The 20,119-nt window shown below is 41.4% G+C and overlaps 1 protein-coding gene across 1 annotated transcript in view; it reads left to right on the top strand.

The window, feature by feature from the left end:
* Positions 1-20,119, top strand: part of dnah3 (dynein axonemal heavy chain 3) — a 170,740-nt gene that overhangs the window by 126,731 nt on the left and 23,890 nt on the right. Inside the window, exons 39-48 of the mRNA XM_041206203.1 lie at positions 1,189-1,425; positions 1,516-1,616; positions 2,724-3,018; positions 4,545-4,724; positions 7,295-7,418; positions 8,157-8,313; positions 9,559-9,702; positions 12,033-12,699; positions 13,741-13,906; positions 14,751-14,967. Coding sequence (XP_041062137.1) covers positions 1,189-1,425; positions 1,516-1,616; positions 2,724-3,018; positions 4,545-4,724; positions 7,295-7,418; positions 8,157-8,313; positions 9,559-9,702; positions 12,033-12,699; positions 13,741-13,906; positions 14,751-14,967 — 2,288 coding nt within the window. The remainder of the gene's footprint in view (positions 1-1,188; positions 1,426-1,515; positions 1,617-2,723; positions 3,019-4,544; positions 4,725-7,294; positions 7,419-8,156; positions 8,314-9,558; positions 9,703-12,032; positions 12,700-13,740; positions 13,907-14,750; positions 14,968-20,119) is intronic.

Genomic DNA, 20,119 nt, shown 5'->3' with positions numbered 1-20,119 from the left:
TTCTGATGGATGGAAGGTCATCGATGAAGCTAGTGGTTGGGCCTAGGACACTGCTCTGGGGAACTCTGACAGTGATATCCAAGGGCTGAGACGAGTGGCCTCTAACAACCCCGGCCATCTTCCTTTGTGCTTGGAATGATTCCAGTCAGTGGAGAGTTTTCCCCTTAATATCAATTTACTAGGCTCCTTGGTACCACACTCGGTCAGTGATGGCCTTGATATTAAGGGCATTTACTCTCACCTAAGTTTTGGAATTCAGCTCTTTTGTCCATGTTTGGGCCAAGGCTGTGATGAGGTCTGGAACTGAGTGGTCCTGACAGAACCCAAAACTAAACATCAGGGAGCTGGATATTGGTGAGTAATTGGTGCTTGATAGCTCTATTGAAGACACCTTCTGTTACTTTGCTGGATTGGACTTGTCCTGCTTTTTGTGGACAGGACTTGCTTGGGAAGTGTTCCACTTTGTCGGGTAAATGCCTGTGTTGGAGCTGTACTGGGACTGTTTGGCTAAAGGCGCAGATAGTTCTGGGGCACAAGTCTTTAGCTAAACAGTTAGGATGTTGTCAGGGGCAATATCCTTATCTGTGTCCAACACGTTCCACCATTCCTCGTGGAGTGGATCAAATTGGCAGAAGACTGGCTCCTATGATTTTGGGGATCTCAGGAAACGGCTGAGATGGATCATTCACTTGTCACTGCTGGCTGAAGATGGTTGCAAATGCTTCAGTCTTGTCTTTTGCACTCACGTGCTGTGCTCTGCTATCATTGAGGATGGGGCTGTTCATGGAGGTGCTTCCTCCTCCCACCACTGCACATGGAAATGCCACCAAGTGCATGATGCCATCACCCTGAATATGTTTGGAAAATCTTCTGTTCCTTTGTTGTTGCTAGGTCAAAATCCTGGAACTACTTCCCTAACAGCATCACTAAACACCAAGAACCTAAATATTAGATATCTAGATACCTAAACTAGATCCTTATTATGGAATCCTTGAGCTCTGCGGCTCTACTCCTTTTTTGAGTTGGGCATCAGAAACCACCTTGCTCCTCTTCATTGAATTCCTTCTTTCACCAGATTCTCAGCGCCTGCTCTGCTTGCAATCCACCTAGCCCTCTCGCCAAGCCCTATGTCCAAGCCCAAAGAGAATTGTGACACTAACAATTGATTTGTCTTTTTCTAACCTACAGATGAAATAGCTCAGTCAGGAAAGGAAGAAAATGAGGAAATGTCAAGTCAACAAATCACGCTCTGGCTGCAGGGTTTATTCCTCTTTGCTACTGTATGGGCTATTGGTGCCACAATCAATGGGGAAAGCCGCAAGAAATTTGATGTTTTCTTCCGTAATTTGATTTTGGGAATGGATGACCATAATCCCCGTCCAAAGAGTGTCAAACTTACAAAAAACAATATATTTCCTGAAAGAGGTTAGTATATAAAACTTTGAAAATGCAGGAGCCCTAAGTAAAGTATCATGGCTGGGAGGCTAATTATTTTTTTCCATGCTCTTCACACAGGAAGCATTTATGATTACTTTTTCAAAAAGACTGGTAGTGGACAGTGGACAATGTGGACTGATTACGCCACAAAAGACCAAGTCATTCCTGCTGGAGCTAAGGTTAGACTGTTTTTTTAGCTGGGAGATTATATGTCTGATGCTTGTGTTTAATTATCTATTTTCTAGGCTGAGATCAGCATAATATTTGATGTTGGTCTCCATGACCACAGGTTAATTGCTTATTCTTTTGCTTTTTCAGATACTTCTGGCAAAGCTGCCTCCTTTATACTCGAACACCAAAGGAATATAAATTATTCCTGGTACATTTTTGATTCAATATTTAGACTTTCCTCACAACCTTCTTGTGTTCTCTGCCTGAAGGCAGGCCTGACCCACAGTGCCATGATCCCCACCTCGAGTAGGGTAAAGAGGCAGATCCCGACTCCACCCCAGCCAGAATAGGGATCGAACCTCTGTGCTGTTGGCACCAACCTGATGCAGATCAGCCACTGAGCCAACACCCCACCAGGAGTCTGAGTTGCTTGACAGCATACACTTGTCATCTAGAGCAAAGGACAGTGATGATGTTTCTTTCCTTTATGGCTGACCGGGCATCTCTCCTGCTTTTACTGCCTGCCATTGGCGTACATTGGAGGGATTCACAGATGGATCCTCAACCTTTTTGGCCAGATTATGAACATACTTTCCTTGGCCATCAACTCCTGGAGTGGGATTTGAACCCAGAGCTTCTGGCTCAGAGATAGGAACGCCATCTACCGCAAGACCTCCTTTCCTTGCAATCCAAACTTTAAAAAACACTTTTAACCTTAATAAAGAATTCATTAAGGCTCAAAGTCTGGCTGAAACACACCCCCACATTGGGGGTTGTTTGGTCGTTCTACATTCTGAACCTTTCAGAAATCTTATTGAAATCATCTCTTAAGATCCATAAGAGGGAGCAATTTGGTTTGAAAGCATTTGAGTTTGTGGGAGCAGGGCCTTGTAAAAGCTGGGCCAGTTAGCCTGATTTATTGCCGTAGCTTCTCAGGCTTTGGCCATATAGTTTGCTGGTATCAGCATTTAAAACTCACAATCTGTCCTTTCTTTGAGATACTCCAAATATTGAAAAAAACCCAGACATATATTGTTTTGGGTAAATAATGAAATCTAAATGTTGGAATATCTTACCTTATTAGGATATAGCTTTAACATTCTCTTAATTTACAGGTTTCGGATCTTATTATTCCTACCGTGGAAACGGCCAGGCAGAGCTTCTTCTTAGACATTTTTGTCTTACACAAAGTGCCTATGTTAATTGTGGGACCCACTGGCACGGGCAAATCCACCATTACAAACAATTTTCTCATGCGGCTGCCCAAAGAGCATTATATTCCCAACTGCATCAGCCTCTCCGCCAGAACCTCGGCCAATCAAATGCAAGACATTATCATGTCCAAACTGGACAGGAGGAGGAAAGGAGTTTATGGCCCACCTATTGGAAAGGAGTCCATTGTATTTGTAGGTAAGGGGTCTAAACTGTAGGTAGGTTTGGTACCATAAAAATCTTCCTTTATAGAAAATTCATTCAACGTTTCAGTTTAATAATGGAAATTTGAGATTTATATAATTATTATTGCTATCATTACTCACAATAATATAATTGAAATGGCCTAGCAAGGTCAGTCAGTTCAGGAAGGCGGTTCACCACTATCTTCTCAAGGGCAATTAGGGACGGGCAACAAATGCTGGCCTAGCCAGTGGCGCCCACATCCCATGAAAGAATAAAAGAATTATTAATATGGTAGGTCTGAAGGTAGATTGGCACCTTGTGCACCTATTGCAGGGGGTTTGAAGCATACGCCACATCCTGCAATTTCTTCAGCATCATGAAACACAGAACCATAACAAAGAAAGAGGCCACTCAGCCCATCGTATCTGCGCCAGCCAAAAAGAGCAAAAAGAAACTAGCCGCTCATTTTAATCCCGCTTTCCGCCACCTGGTCCATAGCTTTGCAGGTTGCAGCGCTTCAGATGCAGACCCAGGTACCTTTTTAAATGTGTTGGGATTTGCTCATTTCTTCAACGGGGATTAAACTGGCAAACTAAGGTCTGGCAATCTGGGAGCACCCAGGTCCAAGTGGGTCCAGGCGACAGGTTCAGGGTGAGGGGGTGATGCAAGTTGATAAAAAAAAACCATGGGTCAGGCCCGGCGATCAGGGCTACGGGTCGGGTTGAGGGACTAGGAGTGGTAGGGGCGGAGAGGGCAATCAGAGCTGCGGAGGAGAGGGTGATTGGTGGTCGGGGCCAGCAGGGGAAAGGGTAGTCAGGGGCCAGGGAAGGGAGAACCTGGCCTGACGTGTCTGGCAACAGATATGGAGGAGAAGTTTGGAATGGTGATCGAACCCTTTAATGTCTCTCCTGGATCTATATTCAGATACGTTACTTAGCTTCTTTGTTGTAGGCAGCCCCTCGGACGAGCTCCCCCGAGTACAAACGTAACAGTGCTGACTGCCTCAAGAAAGCTGAAGTTGGAACGAGCAAGCACAGGGGACCCTTATTGGCACATGCAGAGGGATTAATGTCTGCTTCATGCGTGTGGAAGCAGGGACTACCCAGCCCAATTTCTGAGCCGAAGACTGCGTTGGGATAGCTTGTAGGAATGAGAAACCCTCTCAATTCTGTCTGGATCTAATCCATAAAGATTAGTAGAGTTTGGATATCTCTTGTATCCTCTCAGTGGCCCAGTTCTGAAGTTTCCAAGTCATCTTGCAATTAATTTTGGTAGCTTGCCTCAGCTGGTAGATCTTTATCCACCAAATTATAAATGTGTGGGTTCAAGTTCCCCTCCAGGAGTGGAGTGAAAATCAGGACTGACACCTCTGTGGGAGGTCTGAGGCGTTGTTAGTGGTGCTGTGCTAAACCCTGGCCCACTCAGATGGATTTTACAAATTGTGATGGGATGCGCCGGGAGATGCTGTTTGAATACACTTGTTTCCCCCCCTTTATAAAAGAAGATTCGTGCTCAAGTATTTCATGTGTTGATTCCAGATGATCTTAATATGCCTGCAAAAGAAATCTATGGAGCCCAGCCACCAATTGAGCTCCTTCGACAATGGCTAGATCATGGTCACTGGTATGATAAGAAAGATACATCAAAGCTGACTATTATAAATGTATTGTTTCTTTCGGCAATGGGGCCTCCTGGTGGAGGAAGGAATGATATAACAGGTAAGAAAGCTGTAAAGCACATCCTGTACTGGAGGATTATAGCAAATGTTAGTGTTTTAAATGGAATGTAGCATTAATTCCTTGGCTTCATAATCACAAGATTCAGCCATTTTGCAAACTAGGATAATATTTTTAAAAGTGCTTCTGAATTTCATCACGGATTGATTTTTGAGTTCTGCTGGATCTTTTTGTCTGGGTTCAAGTGTACATTGTTAATATTGGGGTGTTTGCTCTGTGCATACCTACCACAACCATTCTAACAAGTAGCAAAGGGAAAAATACCTGAGTTATTTAGAACCAAGTCACAATTTGTGCCCTTGTCTAAAGGAAAGCTCTGGAGCTCGGTATTTCATTGCGTGCAGGATGTTGAGTGAAACCAGAATTATCAGACCAACAAAAGGTGCATGTTGGCCCCACCTAGGGGTACAGGCAAACATTTTCCTTTTCATTCACAGTCGAAAGTCAGTGAGCAACGCAGATAAAGGATATTTACAAATTCTGGTCTGATATAGATGCCTTATCAGGCTCAATGACATTGGCTGCTCTTGTTGGCAGACTATGCACCTTAACCTTTACACAAGTTGACTCGACCTGCTCTATATCTTTATGGGGTGGCAAAACTGATTTTTCAGGTGGTGGGGCCTGTTCCATCCACTGATAAAGTCAGCGGAGAATGCATCCCCACCCATGTCAGCAGCCCACAGCCACTTAACACTCTGAGGACCGATAATTGGCTAAAGAAGGGATTTCCGCCTTCACTCGGAGGAAGTCCTGCCTCAGAGGTGCTGGAAAATCTGATTGGTCGATAGTTCTGTAGGCCCAGCAGCATCACTGGGAGCCATGGCCACTGCTGGATCTTCAGCTAGCCCTCAGATTCGAAGTGCCAGGACCCCAGGCCAAAGGTAAATGCCAGGGTCTTGCAGTGCAACTGGAGGGGGAGGCTCCGGGTGTGAGAGGGGATCAGGCTGGAAAAGCCAGGGTCGGGGGAGCATCTGGTGTGGGCATTCCTTAGAGGAGGTGGGTGGGGGGTGGTAGTGCTGATCCGGAAAGGGGGCTTGCAAGGAGATGTTCCCCCTCCTTTCTTTCCAGAGGCACAAACAGCTTAAGTTCCCCCCCCCCCACCGCCCCCCCCGCACTACTACCCCCACCACAGTGCCGCCCTCACCCCCCTGTCTCTGACCTTCTCTTGCCAGCCTCAAATTTGTAACTGGGCGTGAAGCAGCCCTTAAATGGCCAATAATTAGTTACTTAAGGGCCTCAATTGGGACCAAGGCAATTTTGACACCCTAGACCTCGCCCACCCCCTTTAAAATTTCAGATAGGTCGGCGGTAGGCAGGTAGGCAGTGGGAAGGCCACCTGGGTAACTTTACAGACACCCCCTCCCACTTATAAATTGCCGATGGGGAGCATAACATTCTGCCCCTGGGGAAGTAACATTAGCACCCTTTTCTGACTGACACTGATATCTGTGCTTTTCACACACAAATATATTCAATCTTTCTAAAGATGGACCAGGCTAATAATGGATGAAGAAAGTTTAAATGGAATTGTAAACCGTAAGTTCCACTGTATGGTGACATGGCAGAGTCATAAATAATTCAAATCAGTTGTGGTATAACTTATATAATATAATAAAAACATAAAATGCCGGAAAAACTCAGCAGGTCTGGCAGGGTCTGTGGAGGGAGAAATAGAGTAAATGTTTCAAGTCCGTCTGACTCTCCTTCAGAGCCAGATTATTATGGTATAACTTATGTTTGCATTACTATAAAAAAAAAGCCCATGAGGTTACCCTTACCGCCAGCGTGTCTTAAATAGTCTCTCTACATCCCAAAGCAGAGCCTATTTTCCTTTAGCCTCTTGTCCTTTTCTCACCTTTTCACAACTTTCTGCTGCTTTACTGTCTGTGTAATTGTGTATCATTTTTAAAAGCCTCACTTCAGAACGAGCTTTCAGACAAAACTCTGTTATCCTACCCCCTCTGCCTCCCCCAGAATATAGTCCGCTTTGACCCCAACTGGGTTCAAAACTCGAACTCAAGTTCTGTCGAAGGGTCATGAGGACTCGAAACGTCAACTCTTTTCTTCTCCGCCGATGCTGCCAGACCTACTGAGTTTTTCCAGGTAATTCTGTTTTTGTTTCAAAATTTATATGATTGTTGCAATAACTATGAATGTGGCAGTCACTCGTTGTCTTCAGAAAGATTGTTTTGGAGACCTGTGCCTGAATTCCAGTACACAGCTCTGTTGTGCTTCCAGTTTAACCTCTTTGATGCAAGTTTTAATTTAATAGCCCATTTTAAAGTAATTCATAATTGGATACTTCCCATGGGAAAATGGTAATAAAAAATCCAGAAATGTGATAGGGTTACTGAAGAACAATGGGCGTGTCATGTCAGTGACATTAGATTATGTTATTTATAAGTATGGGGTTTGCTACCAATTAAGGTACCTGTGTTTGGATGAACTACAACTCAAAACGATATTTTTGCATTGCATCCATAAAATTCAAGTTGCTGTCCCCAGTTTCTCTGGTCGTTTTGAAGTCACTCTTCTGCTCTACCTGACAGGGCGCTTCACTCGCCATTTGAATATAATCTCCATTGATTCATTTGATGATGATACCATGATGAAGATTTTTACTTCAATTTCGGATTGGCATTTTGGAAAAGGATTTGAAACCACCTTTCTACGGTAAGGATCAACAGAGTTCAATTAAATGAAATCAAATGGGGGTCTTCAGCTTCAGTGTAATATCTAATATTGGATAAGTTGCAATTTCATCAGCTATTAATTTTGCCCCTGTGTCAGCTCGCCTGTTGCTGAAACCCTCATTCATGCCTTTGTTAACTCCAACATATTCGTGGCTGGTTTCCCACATTCTACCCTCCATAAACCTGAGTTCTTCCAAACTCTGCTGCCTTTGTCTTAACTCACACCAAGTCCCATTCCCCTATCCACCCCTGTGCTCGTTGATGTACTTTGGCTCCTGGTCAAGCAATGTCTTGATTTTAAAATTCTCATCTTGTTTTCGAATCCCTCCTTGGTCTCGCCCTTCTCTATTTCTGTGAGTTCCTCAAGCCCCATAACTCTCTGAGATATCTGCACTCATCTAATTCTGGCTTCTTGAGATTCCCTGCTTTTAATTGCTCCACTATTGGTTGCTGTGCCTTCAGTTGCCTAGGCCCCTACACTCTCTGCCTCTCTACCTCCTTTCTCCTTCTTTAAGACACTCCTTAAAAACCTACCTGTTGACCAGGCTTTGGTCAGCTGACCTAATATCTCCTTATGTAGCTTGGTGTCAAATTTTATTTTATAATGCACCTGTGAAGTGTCTTGGGACATTATATACATTAAACGTGCAATAAGTTGTTGTTCTTGTTGATATTGGCTAGGAACATGAATTTAAAGCTAAATTCTTCTATATTTTAGATTAGGTAAGATGATGGTGCAAGCTACCATGGCGGTTTATAAGGCTGCAGTGGACAATTTTCTTCCAACGCCTTCCAAATCTCATTATGTTTTCAATCTGCGAGATTTCTCCCGAGTGATTAAAGGAGTGCTGTTGTGTCCAAACACTCATCTAAAGGTCAGTGATGAAACTTTGCTACAGTCTTTGAATGCCAAGCACATTGCATCACTTGAATTGGACTTGAGGGAAGTCATGTAAAGCTACAGACACTATTATGTGAAGTAAAAGACACTATATAATTTGCAAAAATACACCAGCCACCTACAGAATTCCAATTAAATAAGTCCTAAAGTCTTCCATGACCCTATTCAAAATAGAGCAGTAGCATATCTGAGAGGGAAATTATAGGCTGAAGTAACATATTAAGTACTATGCCACATGCTGAAGACCTTGGTAGAATTAATTGAAGAGCTTTGAAACAAAACTGAGGATCCCAACCTGTCCTCAAATAAAATGTGCTTGTTCTGACAATGTATAGAAGGTCTCTCAGAATGGTCATGTTGATTTCTTTCTGGTGTAGGCCGCGTATTTAGCACAGCCTCAAACAAGATTTTCTACATAGGCAGATACAGCAAGGACTTAAACATCGCTTTCAGCTGTGCTTTAAAAGAAAGAAAGACTTGCATTTCTATAGCACTTTTCATGACCACTGAGTGTCTCAAAGCACTTCACAGCCAATGAAGTATTTTTGAAGTGTAGTCACTGCTGTAATGTAGCAGCCAATTCTGGCACAACAAGCTCCCACAAACAACACTGTGATAATGACCAAATAATCTGTTTTTGCGATGTTAATTGAGGGAGAAATATTGGCTAGGATACTGAGGATAACTCCCCTTTTCTTCTTCAAAACAGTGCCATAGGATCTTTTAATCCACCCAGCAGGTGGGTGATTGGAGACCGATTTAATGTCTCACCTAAAAGGTGACACCCCCGACAGCGCAGCTGTACTCCCTTGGTACTGCACGGGAGTGTAAGCGTTGATGCTTGTGCTCAAGCCATGGAGTACTACTTGAACCTGGAACCTTGTGACTCGGGCTAAAGTCTAAGCTACATGGAATAGCATGCAGTGGATTCAATGTCATGTAAACTTAATTCCTGATGTCAGAAGAGCACGCCTGGTTTGAGACAATTGTAGTTCCTGTGCTTTTCAAAGGAGTTCTTTAGCAAACATTTATTCTGCAAAGATTCAAGCCCCTCAGACATGAAAGCTGTGTGATACACAACATGTTAAGTAATTCTACAGCAGCACCTATCTCCTGTACTACTGTTCTTCAATGCTGAAGCTTTTTCTCTGAACTATTCTTGTGTACACTCATTTGTGAAGTGCTTTAGTTACATGATGTGAATGATTTCCTTTTCCAGGAGGGGGAAAAGCTGATTCGTCTCTGGATTCATGAAGTTTACAGGGTTTTTTATGACAGATTGATTGCAGATGATGACAGACAGACATTCTTCAATATAATTAAACAAACAACATCAAATTTCTTCAAACAGTCTGTTGATAAGGTAATTTTTAGTGCTTCTTATGATTTTTTTTCTAGATGTTTAAAATTGTACAGGTAGTATTTGTGAGACTAAACAAAGAGCAAGAATAGAGGATTACACCACAAGCTTCAACTCATTTGTTACCCCTTAATCTCATAATTGAATTCTTAATGATAGTCTAGTACAGCTGACTTTATTTGATCCCACTGTACTGGAATTGAGTTGGATGTAAGAAGATTTTCCAGATTGGTTGGGAGCTGCACTTGAAATTCCTCTCTTATTTTGGGCTGCTTTAGGTCTGAGACATTGATACATTGATCTTCTCCCTTTTGGACTTTTGAGTCTTGCAATGTCTTGGTGCTAGGTGGATGTTCATTGCTGATAAAACAAGTCTATGATCTGTCCTGTAGGCAATTGTCCCCCAAATGGACCAGTGATATAGATATCATGTAGATCTTTAACCCAAATGATGACATAATCCAGGAGGTGCTAATGCTTTGATCTAGGATGCCTCCATGTAGGTTTATAATTGTCCTGACGGAAGACAGTGTTTGTTATAATGAGGCCATGCTGAACACACTTTGTCAGCAGGAGGACTCTATTTGCATTGGCTTTTCCCACCCCATTTTTCCCAACGGTTTCACTCCAGATAACAGAGTTGTGGCCAGCCCTGGCATTAAAGTCCCCCGGAAGGATGATCTTTTCTGCTTTTGGGATGGCAGTGAGGACTTCATTAATGTCAGAATAAAACTTTTCATCTTCATCGGAGTCAAGGATCGGAGCATAAACACTGATGACGGTGGCATATTAGTTATGGCTGAGCTGGAGGTGAAGTTTCATGAGTCTTTCATTTATACAATTTGGGAACTTTGGCAGAACATCCAAGATCCTATTCAGGATGGCAAAACCAAGTCCGTGGACATGACAGTCGCTGTCAGCCTTTTCAGTAGTAGGTGCGTGTTCCTTCAGCTGCCCCTCCCCAAGAAGGTGGGCCTCGCTGAGGGCAGTGATGTCAATTTAGAGTCTTGATAGTTCACTTAATATGAGTGCAGTTCTTTCTAGACAGTCACCCACCAGTGTTCTAACATTCCAAGTTGCAAAATTTAAAATTTTCTCTGACCATAAAGATGGTGATGCTGCAGGTTGCGATTTCCCAGCCAGGAGAAAGTGGGATAGCCTATTTTAAGCCCTCTTTTCTAGTCCTCTTCCCATTTGGGGTATCCTGAAGAGGACTGTTCAGTTGCAGATGCTGCTGCCTAAAGACACCTGTATCCCAGCACAGGTGTTCAACAGGTGTCATGCAACTGTTGCCAGTGTGCAGATTCTTGACTCGGGACTTCCAGGTTCACAGCCCTATCCCCATCATCAATTCTCCATCACCATAGAACTTGACAAATGGACTCAGTTGCTTAATCTGGGAATGTTGGTGCTGTCATTGTCCACACATTCTTTGACATGTTGGTGGTCAGATTTCAGTAACATGTGGAGCCATGATGACTGGGACCACCTTGCTGCTGCAACCTTCTTCCGCTTTTGCAGTTGGTGAGATGCACAGTCTTCCTTCACCTGCTCTGCCGTTGAGGACGTTTTGGACCACATCAACCTTACCAGCATGAGTGACCCTACCAGGAGCAAGGAGCTCTCAATGGCATCGCTCAAGGAATCGTCGGAACGCACAAGCCTCTCCACCATGCCAAGGTGGCGATCCATGGAAGGGTGATTACAATTAACGTGCCAGCAAAGGAAAGAAAATAACTGGCAATACAAGAAAAGAATGCTCAATTGTGCCTGATTTTAGCCAGTTCCCCCAAAGTTATACAATAAATAATACATAGGTCAAATAATTTTGTTTTATTATTTAAACTTCAGCCTTGACATTAAACTGCTCTAGGAATGATTAAAACATTGATCCAAAATTACTCTTCACTGTTTCAATGGAAATGCTAACTGATATGACGCTGGGACTGAAAGTATTGAGAGGAATTTCAGATGAATTCATTAAGAATATGTAATTTCAAGTCTTATATTTCTTTCTTGTCCTCCAATTCCTCTTACTTTTGGCAGCATGAGGCCACTGGTATCCTACATAGCAATGAGTAAGGTCATTTAACTGTGCATCTTCTTGGAATCAAGTCAGAAAATACGCTCATCCAATATCTATATGTATGTATTTCCAGCAGTGGTTCCTGGATAGTGAACAGGAATGGTTTGATTTTTTTTTCTTTCTCTTTGTCTTGCGAATATTGAGCTTAGATGCTGTACTGCTAGAATAAAGTAACTTATTTCTTTTTAAATAAATGAAACACACACAACTAAACTTTATGCAATCTGTTTCCGTCCATGTCCTCTAGGTTTTGAGCCATTTAACTCCATCGGGGAAAGTTACTGATGACAATATTCGCAGTTTGTTTTTTGGAGATTATCTAAAGCCAGAGGCTAATGTAAAGGCTTATGATGAGATTGTAGACTTAAAACAACTCACATCAATCATGGAATACTATCTGTCAGAGTATAACAATGTCAGTAAAGCTCCAATGGCCCTGGTTATGTTCAGGTTTGCTATAGAGCACATCTCAAGAATATGCAGAGTGCTAAAGCAGGACAATGGCCACTTGCTTTTGGTTGGTGTTGGTGGAAGTGGCAGACAGAGTTGCACAAAACTGTCCACATTCATGAATGATTTTACTCTTTTCCAAATCGAAATTACAAAGAACTATGGCAAGAGTGAATGGAGAGATGATGTTAAAAAAATAATGATCAAGACTGGAGTTGAAAGCATACAGACTGTCTTCATGTTTAACGATAGCCAAATTAAAGATGAATCATTTGTGGAAGACATCAACATGTTGTTGAACACAGGAGATGTACCCAATATCTTTCCAGCAGATGAGAAAGCTGAACTCCTTGAAAAGATGCAAACTGTGGCCAGGACAGATGGAAAGAAAATTGAAGCCACTCCACTGTCATTGTACAATTACTTTATTGAAAAAGTAAAAGCTAACCTCCACATTGTATTAGGTAAAATCTCATATTCCTACAGTTAAAACAGTGACTATACTTCAATAAGTACTTCATTGTCATGAAAGGTGCTATATAAATGCAAATTTTTCTTTCTATTCATCCATTAGTTCTGAATTAAAACTATTGGTATCACAAGAGTGGATTCAGTTCCAATTTGATCTAGTCCAATCAACCAATTGTAATTTGGCAATGGAATGAACAACCTTGTTCTGCTGTATGATTGGTACCAGACTAGGGCACAGATTTAAAGTAATTTGAAAAAGAAGCAAATGTGATGTGAGAAAAAAACTTTCTCACACAGTGAGTGGTTCAAGTCTGGAATGCGCTGCCTGAAAGTGTGGCGGAGGCAGGTTCAATCGAGGCATTCAAGAGGGCATTAGATGAATATTTGAATAGAAACAATGTGCAAGGGTACGGGGAAAAGGCAGGAGAATGGCACTAGGTCATAATGCTTATTTGGAGAGCTGGTACAGACACAATGGGCTGAATGGTCCCCTACTGCAATGTAACAAGTCTGTGATCATTTTACTCTTCCTTTTGTTATGATAGACAATATTCCATTAATCTAGGCACCAGTGGCAAAAAAGTGCCTCAAAATTAAAATGTACTGTTGGATTTTAGTCCAGTACCTAATTTGACCAAGCATCATTATTTGAACAAATTGACTAAGTAAGGAAATATATATTTTTGCATTGGGCTGCTCATTTGTTTGATGAATGAGTAGAAAACCCTTAATGAAAACAGAAAGTGCTGGAAAAACTCAGCAGTTCTGGCAGCATCTATGGAGAGAGAAACAGAGCTGATGTTTCAGGTCCAATATGACTCTTCTTTGGAACTGTTCCCCTTACTCTGCAAGTTTAAAACTGATGCTTTTCCTCTTGGAATAAATCTCTTACCTTTCAGCTACAGATATAACAATGTGGAAAAATCAGTATTCAGATTCAAAATTAGCTAATTTTGCAACATAATATCTCAGTCTATCAATTGTTTTTAACATGCTTTTCCAGAAATACCTTATCGGAAATTTTATTTCTACAGTCATGAGTCCAATTGGAGATGCCTTTAGGAATCGTTTGCGAATGTTCCCGTCACTCATAAATTGCTGTACCATCGATTGGTTCAAAGTTTGGCCAAGTGATGCTTTAGAAATGGTGGCACACAAATCTTTGGAAGATGTGGAATTGGACTATGAAGTCAGGAAAGAGTAAGTCAGCAGGTGACATTTAATTTCATTGCAGCAATACATTTCTATACTATCCACAACAGCATTTTGATTTGTCCATCCATTTAGTCAATATACTAAATTATAGTGAATGCTGCACAATACCTGCAATAACACTGTTGACTGTTTATACTGAAAATTCATTGATGGTGGAAAGCAAACACAAAAGTATGGCATCAGTGAAGAGATGGTGGACATGTAAAGGTCAACAATGACATATTCTGCATCATATTCTTGATTAAGGCTGACAGGATAATACAGAAATAAGTTACGAACATAATGGTCACATTATAAATGGAAGTATTGCATGGTTGGTCATGAAGCTCTGCTTGCAAAAGCTATAGTAAGTTTCTAGCTTTTAAAAATAACTCTCAGTGTGTATCTTTGTGGGGAAAACTGCAATGAGGGTGTCACTTATCATTGTGCAGTCGTACAAATATCTTTACAATCATTATATAAAAACTAATCGTGGAAATATCAAAGAAATTCACTTCCCTATCTTAAGCCTTCCAGTTGATGTTGTAAATTATATTTCTACTGAGATCATTTACAATACTCCATACTTTTGCCATACTTCAGCCCAGTTTACAGATTAAACTTTCAGAAAGATCTTACACAATTTTCTATTATTTGATCATTATAATTTTTAAAAGTGTGCCATTTTGTCAAAAAAGAAATGCAAAAGCTAATTTAGAAGCTAATTTTAAAATTTGTGAACATTGTGGTAATATAATAATCGCTTTTTAAATCTGTGCATAAAATACTTGTAAATACATGTAGTGTGAAACAGGCAAAAATACCATTGCGGATATCCATGTTTTTGCAGAGTTGTTGCACTGTGTAAATATTTCCAAGAGAGTGCAAGAGATCTTTCAACTAAATATTTCTCAACATTGCGGAGGTATAACTATGTGACGCCTACTTCCTACCTGGAATTAATCCTGACCTTCAAAGTTCTGCTTAATAAAAAGAGGCATGAAGTTGATCTGATGAGAAACCGTTACCTTGTTGGTCTAGAGAAACTAGAGTTTGCCTCTTCACAAGTGAGTTTACTGACTACTCAGTTTTTTCTTATTTTATTTCTGATTGTTTTATTTCTGTTGCCTGAAATGACCTGTGATTTATTTTCTGTCATCAAGGACATAAGAAGAACATTAAAAAGGTAGGGAAAAAAAAGACTAATTTTATTCCTGGCACATGTGTCCTTTGCAGTGATGTGAAAATAGGAATATTTTCTATTCCTAAGGAACTTGGGTTTAGTGTCCAATGGTGTCTAATAGTGTCCCATAATTCCATTGTGGAGTCAGATCTGTTTAACCCAATGGCACTGTTTTTGATGTTGTTACAATCCCAACTGATATTAAAACTGGACAAGTCAAAACCTGGCTCGATAGATCCTAGCTTTTATTTTTTTTGAAACCGTGGAGGAAAGTTACTGAACAAATTCACAGGAGTCTCCTGACGAACTTTTAACACAAAGAATAAAACATTTATTAAACAAGAAAAATGAACTATATAACACCAGACAAAAATGTTGGAAAGATCTCAGTATGAACACATGAAAATGATTCAAATATTTAGAGATACGTACAAATTAGGAAAGATAAAACAATTTACCATATCTATCTTATACTCTAATATTCAAGGTAAGTATGCAGTATATGTAAATTAACAGGCGAACTGTGATCAGACACACCACACTCCAAAGTAAATGACAGATGCAACCAAAGCAGAGTCCTTGGATTTCTCAACAACCCACAAAGGTGCCTATCACACTGTGAGCCAACCAGTCTCAGTGAAACTTCGCCTTCCTCACAAGGGCTTCCAATCTCCACATTCGAAGAAATCGCCTTGGAATTCTCTCCAAATATCACTCCCATTTGGACAACTTCAACAAGGATCCACCTCTAGGGTTTCAATATCTTCAATATTGCCTTCTGAGACTCCTTTCCCCTGGATCTCTGAGTGCACTCAAGCTTCACCTTCCAAGCCCACTTTCAGATCTTCAGCCATGCCAAGCAGAACACCACTGCTCCAAAGGGATACCTTTGCCCCTACACCCACAGCACGGAGTCACCAACCTTAGGCTGCCCTCTCGGATCTTTCTGGGCTTCTCTTGTGCCCACTTTGCTTCAAGTCCGCTCCTTGCAGTTCTTTCTTTAATTTGAAGCCTATTTTTCTGCTCTTTAATTTTAATTTTACTTAAGGGACCTCTTTCTAATCCCTGTCTTTGTCGCTGCCTGGGACTTCTGGGACCGCTTCCTGTCCCACTCCCTGGTTTGGGACCTTCTCCCTGTCACGCCTTATCCTGCTCCATGGGATGCCTTCCTCTGGAATGGCGCTCCGGTTCAGTTCACCTGACTAGTTTCATGCCGTTTCACTTTGCATCTTTTCTTCTGCGCAGGGCCAGTTCCCGGCCTGAAGAACAGGAAAACCATTAACTGCGCATGTGTGGTCACTTCCTGGCTGGCACATGTGCAGAAGGCTCAAGGCCACTGGAAACTGTAATTTCCAACCTCCAAAGTAAGTATTCACATTTCTTAACAATGTATGAATTTGACTTAATTTGACTCATATTGGGTTTAGTGTGGTGCTGAGGCTGCTTTTATTGGGTCGTCCTCTGGTGTCTTATTAAATTAGCAAGTGGGGCCACTGCTAGCGGCAGCGGTCCTAACACCCCACTAAATCCAATAGGCCAGAATTTACTTTCAAAATAATGACAAGTTTTATGAGCATGCCATTATTAATGTGTAAATCATCCAGTAACATGGCAAAGAAGAGAGACCCCATGAACTGCGAATCACCAGTTTCTGGCAGATTTGTGCTGCTCCTCCCTAAACAGCTTGCCTTCGACCTTAATTATTAGCCAATTAAACTTGCGGCATTAAGTTAAGGCTGGTACTTAACAGCGTAAGTATCTTGTTAATAACAAAATTGGTGTTCTTGCAATGCCACTCAAGCTCTCACCCCAGGAAGGCAACAATTGAAAGTGTGGAGTTTTTCTTATTGGTAGTCCATTGTTGTTGGAAATTCTTAAAATGTTAAATCTTTTTCTTACTTTGTCTTTTCTTTTTCTCTTTTAACCCAATCTTTCTTTCCCTTTCTATTTCTCTTCTTATATCTGATTTGACATTAATTCACTCTATTTTCTTCTCTTATTGCTTTGCTTCTTTCCAAACCTTACTGGTTAAGGAAATGGATGAAGTTCCCATATTCCCCATTCCCTTGCCCTCAGAAAACTTTTGAGATAGAGGATGAGGGGAAAAGTCAAACCTACAGGCCATGCCTCAAGATGTCCCACTCCAGCAAATTCTGGACCATAAAAGCAAAAATGAAAAGGAAACACAAAATGCTGGGATTACATAACAGGTCAATTAGCAGCTGTGTAGAGAACAGATAAGTTAATCTTCCAAGTCTAACATTGCATTAAAAATAGAAAACTTTTGGGATAGAAGTAAAGAAAAGCAATGTTCCCTTGGGTCATGGAAAACCTGGAAAAATCATGGAATTTTATTTAACTAAAGGTGCAGGAACCCTGGAGACAAAACATGCACATGAGAGAGTAAATAAAGATATAATCATCTGTAATTAGGGAGAAGAAGTAATGTGCACAAAGGACTGGGAGAGGCACTAGAGTAAATAACAGTTCAATGATGGGAGGGATCAGACAGTGGGTAAATATGAAGCAAACAAAGATGGATTTTCATGTATGTAAATGCATAGGGTGCAATAATTACAGTTAGTGAGCTGCAGGCACAAGTCGTCATGTGGGACTATAATATAATGACAATATAGACCTGGTTCAAGGTAGGGGAGGAATGAGAACTTAATATTCCTGGCTACAAGTTATTCAGGCATAATTGGGAAGGAAAAGAGGGTGATGTCAATATTGATCAAAAAAGGCATTACAGTGCTGGTAAGGAATGAGATTGTTGAGGGGTCAATGTCAAGAGTTTATTTGGTTGGAATAAAGGAATCGGAGAACTGTTAGATTACTGGATGCATGCTACATATTGGGAAAGAGATGGAGGAGCAATTTTCAGGCAAATTACAGAAAGGTCTGAGAACTACAGTGTAGTGATAATGGGGGCATCAATTATCCTAATATAGACTAGGATAGTGACAGTTTAAAGGAATAAAGAGGGAGAACAATTCCTGAAGTGTGGATAAGAATAGTGCGTTGTCAGCCCAATGAGTAAGGAAGCAGTACAAGATCTAGTTCTTGGGAATGAATTAGAGAAAATAGAGCATGTTTCTGTGGGAGTGAATTTGGGGAATGGTGATCATAACATTATCGGGTTTAGAACAGTTAGGGACAACAACAAGGTCTGATAAAGCGTAAAAATATTAACTGGAGGAGACCTAATTTAAGTGAGTTGAAAAGGGATCTGGCCCAAGTGGATTGGAATAAAAAATTGTTAGGCAAAACACTAATTGAGCAGCCTTCAAAAAAGAGATGGATAGGGTATGGAGTAGTCACATTCTTATTTGGGGACCAAGAAGAGCATCCAAAGCTAGAGTTTGCTAGACGACTAAAGATATAGAAGTTAAAATGAACAGAAAAAGGAAACTTATGATGATTGAAAGGTTCATAAAACAGTAGAGAAGCAAGCTGAGTATAGAAAGTATAGAGGGAAGATCTAAAAAAGGGGTAGAAGGGTGGAAAGAGAGACTATGTGAATAGATTAAGATAAAAGCAATATACTCCAGTTGCTGGAAATGTGAAGTGCTGGAAAAACTCAGCAAGTCTGACAGCATCTGTGGAGAAGGAAACAGAGTTAATGTTTCAAGTTCAATATAATTAATCTTTGGAACTGAAGAAGAGTCATAATGGACTTGAAAAGTTATCTCTGTTTCTTTCTACTCAGTATTATGACACAGCCGATGGTAAATGCTGAACTGTTCAAATCCCAGAGGGAAACTTGAAACAACTGTCATAACTCATTTTGCAATTTATAAGTTTCGAGATGCAGGCTTTGGATTCAGTAGTAATAAGACCACCGAGTCTCAAGGGTTTTTATAAAACTAAATTAAACATTTATTAATACAAGAAAGGTTGTAAGCACATACATATGTCTACAAAATTACTACTATAATAACTACAAAAATCCCCTAATTAATCTGACTCCTAGTTACACCTCTGTTAAGGCAACAGTAAAACACATAGGGGAGAATTTTCTCCCCGTTGGGCGGGCCAGTCAGGAGCAGACGTGTGCGGGCACAGAGCCAATTGTTGCCCACAATCGGCTGCATGCCGCCATTTTACGTGGGCGGGCCAATTAAGGCCTGCCCAGCGTGATGCTCTACTTGTGCGGGCAGGGGTAGGAGGGAGAGTTGGGGCTTGCGCTGCATCAGGGAGATTAATTTAATTATCAAAAATTGAAAAAAAGAATAAATAAAATTATTCAGACATGTCCCCTCATCACATGAGCTGGACGTATTTATGAATTTTCTTGAAACATTTTATTGAATTAATAAACCCTTCATGAAACCTCATCCCACTCGTGATTGAGGTTCCATGAAAAATGCGAAAGCTGCCTTAAGGTTGGACAGGCATCCCTGGCAATTAGTTCAGTTAGATTATTAATGGCCTTAACAGGCCTTTGACAGTTCGGCGGGCGCGTAGCCTACTCCGGTGCGCATCCGCCAAACTGAAGATCAGAATGACGTGCATTGACCTTGAGACGCATGCCGAACAGAAGATTCTGGCCATAGATTTAAGCAGACCCCTGGCAAAGCACACTCTGGACAGTCACATTCAAAATGAGTTTCTTTCAGCTCTGGATCCTTGCAGACAGCGGCTTGAGGCTTACAGGCTGAAGGCTTTAGATCTTAGAAACCCTCTCCTTTTTACCAACATCCTTCTCTCCCTTTATACATATTTTCCTCTTTGAATGCAAATTTTCATTGTATCACTAGGTCTTTTGAACTTTATCTCTTCCAATAATAAGACACTTTCATAATACCCATTTCATCCTTGGGAAAAATAAACACACTGGGCAGGATTTTGCCCTTGGCAGGGGTGCGGACTGGGAAGCCGACCACTACCTGCAATCGGCTCCGCACCACAATTTTGCATGGGTGGGCCAATTAAGGCTGCCTGTGCGGGTGGGGGGAGGAGGGAGAGCTGGGTCTGGTGCGCAGTTTGCACATGTGCGAGAAAGAGTGCTTCAGTCTCCCTGGAGCTGCCTCAGG

The sequence above is a fragment of the Carcharodon carcharias genome, chromosome 15 (assembly GCF_017639515.1).
Source record: "Carcharodon carcharias isolate sCarCar2 chromosome 15, sCarCar2.pri, whole genome shotgun sequence".
Lineage (NCBI taxonomy): Eukaryota > Metazoa > Chordata > Chondrichthyes > Lamniformes > Lamnidae > Carcharodon > Carcharodon carcharias.
This window is presented reverse-complemented; position numbering and strand designations above follow the sequence as displayed.